Below are 11,327 nucleotides of genomic sequence, written 5' to 3'. Positions count from 1 at the left end.
TGTGTTTGGAGAAAATCCTTCTGACACAAACACAAACACATTCTTAAAGAACTTCCAATTATTCCATGTGCTGCCCTTTTGGGTAACACAGGAAGCACACTCCTGATGTAAAATGGACAGGGAGGGTGATCTCCCTGGGTGGGGTACACATAGTGTGTAGGCAGCAGTCCACATAGTCTCCAACTCTTTGCTGCCTTAAATGCCCTGTTAAAGAGAAAACACTCACCCTGTACACGCTGGCCGATATTTTAGAAATATTAACAGTATTATACCTGCATGTCCTTATTTATATTCTTAAACACTCCACCATTGGTTGAGATGATGGCTAGACTGGGGGCAGAGCCAGGAGTACGTTACCGTCTCAGCCCTCCTTATGTTGATCCACAGAGTTTATAATGGCCCTGATGTCCATGGTGTTCAGATTTTGATCAGCCTTCTCACGTCTCCCCTGGGTCTGCCTTCTGTCAGGTAGTAATTCTCTCTCCAAAGTGTCCCGATCATCCACCTCCACAGGGATCCCGAGTTCCTTCAGAGTGGATTGGGCCTTGAGTAAAGAGGGGAAAGTCTTGACACCCTTATCCAGGAACAGTCTTAAGTTGGGCCGGGTATGGCGATTGTGCCCTGATGTTGCGCTCCTTTAGTTTTTTAATCACTTCACGTACTTGTTTTCGTTTTCTTGGCACCTTGGGGGAGTAGTCCTGGTCAAAGTAAAATTTGTTTCCCCAAAACTCCACGTCCCGTTGCTTCCATGCATGTTGTAGCACCATCTGTTTAACATTGAAATCCAAGAAGCGAACTATTATGGATCTCGGTGGTGTTGCTGGTTTCAGCTTCGGAGCTGTGGCTCTGTGAGCTCTCTCAATGTGAATCTCCATGTTTTCAGGCAGCTTCAGCGCAGATTTGAAAAAGTTTGTAATAAACGGGATAATCTCTTTTCCTTCTGAGTCTTCTTTTATCCCATACACTCTTATATTGTTCCTGCGCAATCTGTTATCTATGTCATCTTGTTTAGCAGTTAATCTGGCGTCTTTTTTAAGTAAGTCAGCTAACACTCTTTCTTGCCGTATGCTTCGATCTTCAGTGTTACTCACTCTCTCCTCCGCAGCATCCAGTCTCTCCTCCAGAGTGTCGATTCTCTTTTTCATTTCTCCAATTGACGCCTCCATCCGTGCTTGAGATTCTAAAATGTCTCGTTGTGCAATTCCAGACTCTTCTCGAAATTTGCGGAGCTCTGTTAGCAATAACATTTCGCTCCCTGTGTCGTTCTGAGCTAAGCTAGCATCTAGCGTTAGCTGTTTTTGTGTCATCTTCGTATCATCGCCTTTCCCCACCTTCAGTTCTCTTCTTGTAGTCTTTTGTGAGGAAGTCATTATAATAGTGTTTTCTGGATATATAGATGGATTCATATTTTTACAGCAGGCAAATTAAGAATTATTTCGGTCGGATCGCGGTCTGCAAGCATCTCTACTCGGGCATACCGGAAGCGGAAGTCCAGGGTCTACACTTTTAACATGAAATATGAAGCTGCTGGTACAAGCGGTGATGGGATTTCTGACTGGGCTGAGGTGGGGAGAGGGGTTGAAGAGCCATGGTGCCTTTGTGCTGTGAAGTGAAGTAGCAACAGAGCTGAAATGGTTAATGAGTGAAAAGGTAAACCAGCTTTGCGTCCTAGTAATGTGATGAAGTGATGAAAAATGGCCTGTGTGAACACCCGGTTGTGGGAATACAGATTTTTTTACCAAGAAGAGACAGAGTATGACGCATAGCAATTTTGCATTTGGTTAAAAAAAATTAACCACCAAGAGAATTGATAAACTGAATTAACTTGTCATGTTTTGTAAACAAATTGAAGGAAACGTCTGTCACACATTTAATGTGTTGCATTCTACTTTAATACAGCTGAGTTCTGCTCCATGCCTCTTATGGTTCTGCATTGTTTCATTCATTTCTGTAAGCTCACCTCTGTGGGGGACATGGGAGCTCCATCAACAATTGTTGAACGGTCAGAGAGGCAGCATAAAGACAAACTCGTCTGTGCGGTCATTTTGCAGAACCATTTCGTGAAAGTGTATATTCAAACAACCAGTCCATTAGGTATGTGGAAATGTGTTAAAAACTCATTAAAGCTGCTTAATAAATCAAAGAAATAATAAGAACTGATTCAAATAACAAGCCATAAAATTTATATGAAGATTTAAAGGTTGATATAAAATGTTTCCTTGAACCAACAGGTGTCTTACTGTGTGCTACAACATATTTCCTTCCAGGTATTTCCAGTGCTTGTCCAGGTATGGGCTCTTTGCTCCTGTTCACAAGGTGACACGCATTGGTTTCCCCTGCACCACCCCTACCAAGACAAAAAGCTCCCACAGGAGGTCCACTCTCAAGAGGAGCCCTAGTGGTTCCTCCGTCAGCTCCCTTAGCTCAGCCACCTCCTCAATCAGTGGAAAACCCAGCCGTGCAGGACTGGTAAGACTCATCCTGTGATGATAAACAGATGATACAAAACCTTATTGAGTGTCTTAGCTGAATGTTTAGATTGATGAAGATCTATCCAACTGTGCTGATTTTATGTAGATAACACAACAGAACCTTAAATATAAATCCCACAGGTATTTAAGGAATAGGTTTGCTTAGCACTAACTTAATTGACTCCATCAATAAAGGATAATCTATTATTGCAAACTTATTTCTTTGTAAAAAGTTGTTCAAATGTACAAAGAGTTTTGGTTTTATTTGTTCTTGTGTACCAGACCACTTACCTGCTGCAAGTTGTGATTTCCCAAAATCTTGACTCGACCAAGACAATATAAAAGAGATAATAATGTTTTGTTATATTTTTTTAAGCAATTAAAGCAAACATTTTTATCCAAGTCATATTTCACCACACTATGCTGTTCCTTATTTTACAACAACAATTCTGATGGCCTCCTTACATGTTTTAAGATTTCAGTACAAATTTGACAGCAAAATACTGTGAAGTAAAATGTGTTTGTGTCATTTTTTTAGCTGACAGAAACATCTGTTCGATACGCTCGTAAGATTTCAAGCACCACGGCGTTGCAGGAGGCTCTGAAAGAGAAGCAGCAGCACATCGAACAGCTGCTGGCAGAGCGGGACCTGGAGAGGTGTGAGGTTGCCAAAGCAACCAGCCATGCGGGAGAGGTGCAGCAGGAGCTGGTTCTGCTAAGGAAAGGACGGGATCAGGTCAGACACATGCCCACATTTATGGTTTCTGCAGCTAATCAAGAAAATAGGCAAAAATAAAATCCCAGTAAAGATATATATTCATGTTAAATTTAGGTTGTTTTGTTTTAATAGAAATACTTAAATTTGATTAATAAACTTTTATTAATTGGGTAAAACCCAAAATATACATCCTCAAGCAGAGACCCAGCACTTTTATTGGCATAATTGTTCTCCTACATTTGGAGTTAGAATATGTCAAAACATGCACTACAATACAATTGTTTTAATACATTTTAATTTTTAACATATTTTAACATAAGAGAATGTCCAGAATATATATATATATATATATATATATATATATATATATATATATATATATATATATATATATATATATATATATATAAATTTTCTCTTAGTGACAGCCATTCTAGTTGGCATCACTCACCATATTGTCTTTTTAGTCTGTACCTCTCCATGGTTTGTCAGCTTACCTCTGCAGAGAAAAGCAAAGGGAAACCATAGGCCAGCTGTGGAAATTACTGTAAATACAAGAATAGCTGCACCACCTAAATTGAATTACTCTAAATATTAGAAAAACTGCACCACCTAAAATGAATTACTGTAAATGCTAGAAAAGCTACATCACATGAAATAATTGTCTGTAAATGTTCAAAAGGTTGTGCCACCTAAAACGAATTACCGTTAATTGCCAGATGTGGGAATTTCTGTAAATGCAAGAAAACCTGCACCACCTAAATTGAATTACTGTTAACATTAGAAAAGCTGAACCACCTAAAGTGAATTACTTTAAATGTTAGAAAAGCTGGGAGACCAAAATTGAATTATTATGAATTACAGAAAAACTCTAGTACCTAAAATTAATTACCGTAAATTGTAGAAAAAGCTGTGCTGCCTAAAATGGATTACCATAAATGCTAGAAAAGCTGTACTGCCTAGAGTAATTTACTGTAATTACGGGGAATGTGGAGTATATATATATATATATATATATATATATATATATATATATATATATATATATATATAAATAAACACCTAGCATGCCTTTTTTTCCTACATTGGCTAGTTTATCTTACTTCAAGTTTGGGTCCTCTACCAGAGGGCTGGAGGCTTGAGGGTTTTGTGCAGTATCTTAATATCCTTGGACTGCGCTCTTCTGGACAGTGAACCCTGAGATTGTTCCTGGGATTTGTTGGAGCCACTCATCTAGTTTTGGGGTCACACCAATGAGTTCTCCTGTGACCACTGGTACCACTGAAGCCTTGACTTTCCACAACATCTCTATTTCCTCTTTCAGTCCTTAGTATTTCTCAAACTTTTCATGCTCTTTCTTCCTGATGTTACAGTCACTTGGGATTGTTATGTCTATCATCACTGTCTTCTTCTGTAGCTTGTTGAACCTCTGACTCTTGTTGGAAGACAACTGCTCTAACAACTGTGCCACAGCCGCCTACAAGTTCCCTTCCTCCCTCCTTTCTCTTGGTGTACAGTGTTAGGGTGCTGGACTTGGGGTGAAACTCTCCAAGTCCAGCATCCAGCATTGGAAGCAGCTTTTGTGTCTTGATGTCAGTGGCTTCTTTCTACTGTTTTGGCATGGATATTATACCAGCAGGGTTACCCCTCCCTGGGCTGCCACCTTATTGTGGTGGAGGGGTTTGAGTGTCCCAATGATCCTAGGAGCTATGCTGTCAGGGACTACATGCCCCTAGTAGGGTCACCCAAGGCAGACAGGTCCTAGGTGAGGGGCCTGACAAAGTACAGCCCAAAGACCCCTTATGATGAGAAACAGAATTGGAAACAGTGTTCCCTTGCCCAGATGCGGGTCACCGGGGCCCCACTCTGGAGCCAGGTCTGGAGGTGGGGCATGTTAGCGAGCACCTGGTGGCCGGGCTTTCGCCCATGGAGCCCGACCGGGCATATCCCAAAGAGGAGACGTGGGTCCCCCTTCCCATGGGCTCACCACCTATGGGAGGGACCAAAGGGGTCGGGTGCAATGTGGGATGGGTGGTGGCTGAAGGTGGGGACCCTGGCAGTCTGATCCTCGGCTACAGAAGCTGGCTCTCGGGACGTGGAATGTCACCTCTCTGGTGGGGAAGGAGCGTGAGCTGGTGTGGGAGGTTGAGAGGTTCCAGCTGGAAATAGACACTCTTTCAGTCTGGAGTTGCCCACGGTGAGAGGCACCGAGCAGGAGTGGGCATACTTGCTGCCCCCCATCTTGGTGCCTGCACGTTGGGGTTTACCCCGGTGAACAAGATGGTAGCCTCCCTCCGCCTACGTGTGGGGAGATGGATCCTGACTGTTGTTTGCGCATATGCGCCGAACAGCAGTTTAGATTACCCACCCTGTTTGGAGTCCTTGGAGGGGTTACTGGAGAGTTCCCCTCCTGAGGACTCCCTTGTTCTGCTGGGGGACTTCAATGCTCACGTGGGCAATGAGAGTGAGACCTGGAGGGGTGTGGTTGGGAGGAACGGCCCCCCTGATCTGAACCCGAGCGGTGTTCTGTTGTTGGACTTCTGTGCTCGTCATGGATTGTCCATAATGAACACCATGTTCAAACATAAGGGTGTCCATATGTGCTCTTGGCACCAGGACACCCTAGGTCACAGTTCAATGATCGCCGATGGTGGGGGAGGGTGCCGGTCAGACCTGGCAGGCCCAAACGTATTGTGAGGGTCTGTTGGGAACGTCTGGCAGAGTCTCCTGTTAGGCGGAGCTTTAACTCTCACCTCCAGGGGAACTTCAAACATGTTCTGGGGGGAGGCGGAGGACATTGAGTCCGAGTGGGCCATTTTCCGTGCCTCCATTGTTGAGGCGGCTTATCGGAGCTGTGGCCGCAAGGTGGTTGGTGCCTGTCGTGGCGGCAACCCTAGAACCCGCTGGTGGACACCGACACCATACGGCGTCTCAGGAGAGGAAAGCAGTGCAGCACCAACACTGTTTATAGTGAGGGTGGTGTGCTTCTGACCTCGACTCGGGACGTTGTGGGTAGAAATACTTCGAAGACCACCTCAATCCCACCAGCACGTCTTCCATTGAGGAGGCGGAGCCTGGGGACTTTGGGTCGGGCTCTCCAATCTCCGGTGCCGAGGTCACGAAGGTGGTTAAAAAGCTCCTCGGTGTCATGGTTTTAGTTAGGCTTCTAACCCACATACAGAGAGAACTCTCAGGAGACACAGGACTCGGTTTAGAATAATTTATTGTTACAATGAGGGTGATGGTAAGTCCAGGGAATGAACGGGAGCGACTCGGGAACTCAGGTCACTGAAAACACAGGGGAGATGTTAGAGTGGGAAGCTCGGGGAAAAACTTGCACACAGCAGGCAGCCGGCTTACTTCCAGTAAAAAGGTGAAACCGCCAGGGAGAGGTGGACAAAGTCCAGGGTTGACAGATTAGGTTCTTTCCAGGTGGCAGGTATCAGAAAACGGGTGATGTGGGGCTGGCAGGTCGTGCACGGAGGAACGATTCCAGTCTCAGAGAAAAATCCAGGAAGGAACGTCTGGTAAGCTCCAAGCTTCAGGTTCCACAGGCAAGAATACGCAGAGGAGTCACCTGAGGAAAACAACAGGTTAACTGTAAAACACCAGGAGATTCTTGGTTCAGGAGGTCTGAGGTTTACCATGTGAGGTTAACACTCTGGCAGTGAGAGACTGGCATCCTGCTCCTTTTATACACGCCTGGTAACGAGGCCGATAATCCGCAGGTGTAGCATCAGTGCACCTGCGTCTGATCACCTGCCTCCACAGCCCACCCAGCACGCCCTCTGGAGGAGAAAACCTGGAACAACCCGAGAACAGAACCTATCTTCTGACACCACCTCCCCCTCCACGGTCGCCACCTGGCGGCCCAGATGAGGTACACGGACTGGAGGACTCAAAGTCGGAGATGAGAGTAGAAATCCAGAATAAAAGAACGAGGGACCCAGGACCTCTCCTCGGGACTGTAGCCCTCCCAGTCGACCAGATAGTGATGACCTCGTCCCCGTCGATGGGAGGCTACGATCCGGCGAACTGTGTAGGCGGGATGCCCATCAATGTCTCGGGCGGGAGGAGGGGGCTCGGAAGGAGGGCACAAAGGACTGGAATGAACGGGCTTAATCTGAAAAACGTGGAATGTGGGATGGACTCTGAGAGTAGATGGTAACTGAAGGCGAACAGTGGTAGGACTGATGACAGACTGAATCTTAAAAGGACCAAGGTATCTGGAAGAGAGTTTTCTGGACATAGATTTCAACGGGATGTCTTTAGATGATAGCCACACCTCCTGTCCGGGAACATACTGAGGAGCTGGGCTGTTTGCAGCACTGAGGGGAGCTTCCTGAGAGAGATCAGATGACAGGACTTGGAAAAACGATCTATGATAGTGAAGATTATAGTCATACCTTGTGAAGTGGGGAGACCGGTCACAAAGTCAATGGAAATGTGTGACCACGGACGTGTAGGAACCTCTAGAGGATGAAGGAGACCAGAGGATGGTTTATTATTAGATTTGTTGCGTGCACAGATGGAACAAGCTTTAACGTAATCCTTGACGTCCTTATGGACCGTGGGCCACCAGAACTTGCGGGTTATCAAAGCAATGGTTCGACTGGAACCAGGGTGACAGGAGAACTTTGAGGTATGAAGCCAGTGGATGACTCTGGAGCGGACAGTAGACGGAACAAAGGTAGTAGTCTGGGGCTGAGGTCTAGGATCTGGTTCTTGTTGTGCGGCATGTTTAACCATCTCCTCTTTCTCCCAGGTGACAGAAGCCATAATGCAGTTGGGCGGCAGGATAGTCGTGGGTTCTGAAGGAGAATCATCAGAAGAAAACTGACGTGAAAGTGCATCCGGCTTTATGTTCTTGGAACCTGGGTTAAGAAATGGACAGATTAAAGCGTGAGAAAAACAATGACCATCTGGACTGACGAGGATTTAGACGCTTAGCTGACTGGAGATATGAGAGGTTCTTATGGTCTGTCCATACTATCACCGGATATTCAGCACCCTCCAGCCAATGTCTCTACTCCTCTAGCGCTAGCTTAATGGCCAGCAGTTCTCTGTCTCCCACATCGTAGTTTCGCTCTGGAGGTGTTAAACGTCTGGAGAAGAAAGCACATGGATGAGTCTTACCATCAGAACCCACTCGTTGAGACAGTACAGCTCCGACCCCTAAGTCAGAGGCATCCACCTCCAAAATGAACTGTCTCTTGGGGTCGGGCTGTACCAAAACAGGTGCTTGGGAGAACATGGTCTTTAATCTTTGGAAAGTCTCTTCGGCTAGGGGTGTCCAAGTGAATGGATGTCAGTGGATGTCAGGGCTGTGAGGGGTGCAGCGATTCTGCTATAGTCTTTAATGAACCTACAGTAAAAATTGGCAAACCCAAGAAAACTTGTCCTGGAAAATATCAAAATGTCATCCAAATAAACAAAAACAAATGTGTTCAAAAAATCTTGAAGTACATCATTGATTAAGGCTTGGAAAACTGAAGGAGCATTGCATAAACCAAAAGGCATGACCAGGTACTCAAAATGTTATAGTAGGGTCTTGAAAGCTGTTTTCCACTCGTCGCCCTGTCGAATGCGTACGAGGTGATAAGCATTTCGGAGGTTCAATAAATATTTGTGCCTTGTGTAAGGATTCGAAGGCAGCTGAAATTAGAGGTAAAGGGTACCTGTTCTTTATCGTAATCTGGTTCAGCCCACGGTAGTCTATGCAGGGTCGAAGGGATCCATCCTTCTTCGAAACAAAGAAAAATCCAGCTCCCAGGGGAGACGAAGACGGGCGGATTATACCTGCTGCTAAAGACTCGTTGATGTAAGTTTCCATAGATTCTCATTCCTTGTTAGAGATGTTATAGAGTCTACTGGACGGTAGAGGAGCCCCAGGAAGGAGGTTAATTCCACAGTCATATGGTCGGTGAGGTGGAAGCGAAGTGGCCTTACTCTTGCTGAATACTTGACTCAGGTCCTTGTAATCCTCAGGAACATTACAAAGATCTTGGGAGAGTTCAGTGTTTCCCGAACAGGAAAAACGAGGAACAGCAGCTTGGAGACAAGTAGTATGACAGTCTGAGGACCAGGTCTGTATTTCCCCACTCCTCCAATTTATTTGAGGGTTATGAAGCTTAAGCCAATCATAACCCAGAATGATAACGGGTTGGGATGAGGAAAAAACAAAAAATGACATTTCCTCGTGATGATTACCAGAGACCACTAGTTTCATGGGACTGGTCTTGTGAGTTATTTTGGGAAGAGATCCACCATCTATTGCTGAAACCAAAACTGGCCTTTCTAACAATGAAACATTCAAGTGACATTGTTCCACCAATGACTGAGCAATTAAAAAACACTCACAACCAGAATCAACCAAAGCACTTAATCTCATAGGATCTCTTCCCAAACATAACGTGGCAGGTAGAAAGAGTCAGGGATAATCAATTAAACATCTTTGGTCCATCAGTCTCCCCAAATCTACTGATGGATCCTTGGGCCTGGTCTGAGGGGACAAACCGCTATAATATGTCCTGGTTCCCCACAGTACAAACATAAGCGGGAGTCCATTCTTCTCTGCCTCTCCTCTGGGGACAAGCGAGTACGTCCGATCTGCATAGGTTCGGGCTCCGAATTCGATGAGGTTGATGGCTTGCTTAAGGGTGAGGGGGAATTTAATGTTGGTATACGGTTCCCTCTGTCTCTGGATCTCTCTCTAAGACGGTTATCAACCCGAATAGCTAGTGTGATGAGCTCATCCAGGGTTCTAGGTTCATCTAGGAGTATCAGCTAATCTCTAACAGAGCTGTTCAGAGCTTGAAAAAATGCGCTTTTCAGGGCTCCAGTATCCCACCCTGAAGCTGCCGCATGTGTACGGAACTCTATTGAAAAATCGGCAACTGATCTCTGTCCCTGTTTTAGCTTCCATCTACCCCGAGATAATGCAGTGGAGTCTAGATCTTGGCCAAAAATCATTTTAAACTCCTCCACAAACTTCTGGAACGAGATGCCAAACCTGGGATAATCCTGAAAACGCACCTCAGCCCATCTTAAAGCTCGGCCGGTAAGAAGACCAATCACATAAGCGATCTTGCTTTCCTCGTTGGGAAAGGAGTGAGGAGAGCTATTGAAAACCAGGCTACTTATTCAAAAACGGGGACCGAAGAGTGTTCCAACTATAGGGTGATCACACCCTTAAGCCTTCCTGGTAAGGTCTATTCGGGGGTTCTGGAGAGGAGGCTCCGTCGGATAGTCGAACCTCGGATTCAGGAAGAGCTGTGTAGTTTTCGTCCTGTTCGTGGAACACTGGACCAGCTCTAGCCCCTCAGCAGGGTCCTTGAGGGTGCATGGGAGTTCACCCAACCAGTCTACATGTTTTTTGTGGACTTGGAGAAGGCGTTCGACCGTGTCCCTCTGGGAGTCTTGTGGGGGGTACTCTGGGAGTATGGGGTACCGGGCCCTTTGATACGGACTGTTAGGTCCCTATATGACCGGTGTCAGAGCTTGGTCCGCATTGCCGGCAGTAAGTCGGACTCATTTCCAGTGAAAAATGAGTGCCTCTAGGCGCAGCCAAGGTGTTGAGGGGATCCGTTTTGGTGGCCTTAGGATCGCATCTCTGCTTTTTGCAGATGATGTGGTCCTATTGGCTTCATCAGACCGTGATCTACAGCTCTCGCTGGAGCGGTTCGCAGCAGAGTGTGAAACGGCTGCGATGAGGACCAGTGCCTCCAAATCTGAGGCCATGGTCTTGAGACGGAAAAGGGTAGAGTGCCATCTCCGGGTCGGGGAAGATGTCCTGCCCCAAGTGGAGGAGTTTAAGTATCTTGGGGTCTTGTTCACGAATGAGGGAAAAATGGACTCAGAGTAGAGCCGCTGCTCCTCCACGTGAAAAGGAGCCAGTTGAGGTGGCTCGGGCATCTGGTGAGGATGCCTCCTGGACGACTCCCTGGTGAGGTGTTCCGGGCACGTCCCACTGGGAGGAGGACAGGCGGCAGAAACGTTACAGGGTAAGCTAACGCTGTTGTTTATATTCCTACCGTTTTGCGCTTTATGCTTGAATCTGGTCACACCCACGACCAATAAGTGAACAGGAGCTAAGCTTGCGCCACCCACGAAGCAGTGCTGGCCCACCTGGCCCCACT

The 11,327-nt window shown here is 46.2% G+C and overlaps 1 protein-coding gene across 3 annotated transcripts in view; it reads left to right on the top strand.

The window, feature by feature from the left end:
• The window catches only part of clip1b (CAP-GLY domain containing linker protein 1b), a 140,348-nt gene that overhangs the window by 29,436 nt on the left and 99,585 nt on the right, over window positions 1–11,327 (top strand). For all 3 annotated transcript variants that reach the window (XM_037979448.1, XM_037979449.1, XM_037979447.1), the window contains exons 6-7: window positions 2,268–2,469; window positions 3,010–3,207. In XM_037979448.1, the coding sequence (XP_037835376.1) occupies window positions 2,268–2,469; window positions 3,010–3,207 (400 nt within the window). The remainder of the gene's footprint in view (window positions 1–2,267; window positions 2,470–3,009; window positions 3,208–11,327) is intronic.

Source organism: Kryptolebias marmoratus, linkage group LG14 (genome assembly GCF_001649575.2).
Source record: "Kryptolebias marmoratus isolate JLee-2015 linkage group LG14, ASM164957v2, whole genome shotgun sequence".
Classification (NCBI taxonomy): domain Eukaryota; kingdom Metazoa; phylum Chordata; class Actinopteri; order Cyprinodontiformes; family Rivulidae; genus Kryptolebias; species Kryptolebias marmoratus.
This window is presented reverse-complemented; position numbering and strand designations above follow the sequence as displayed.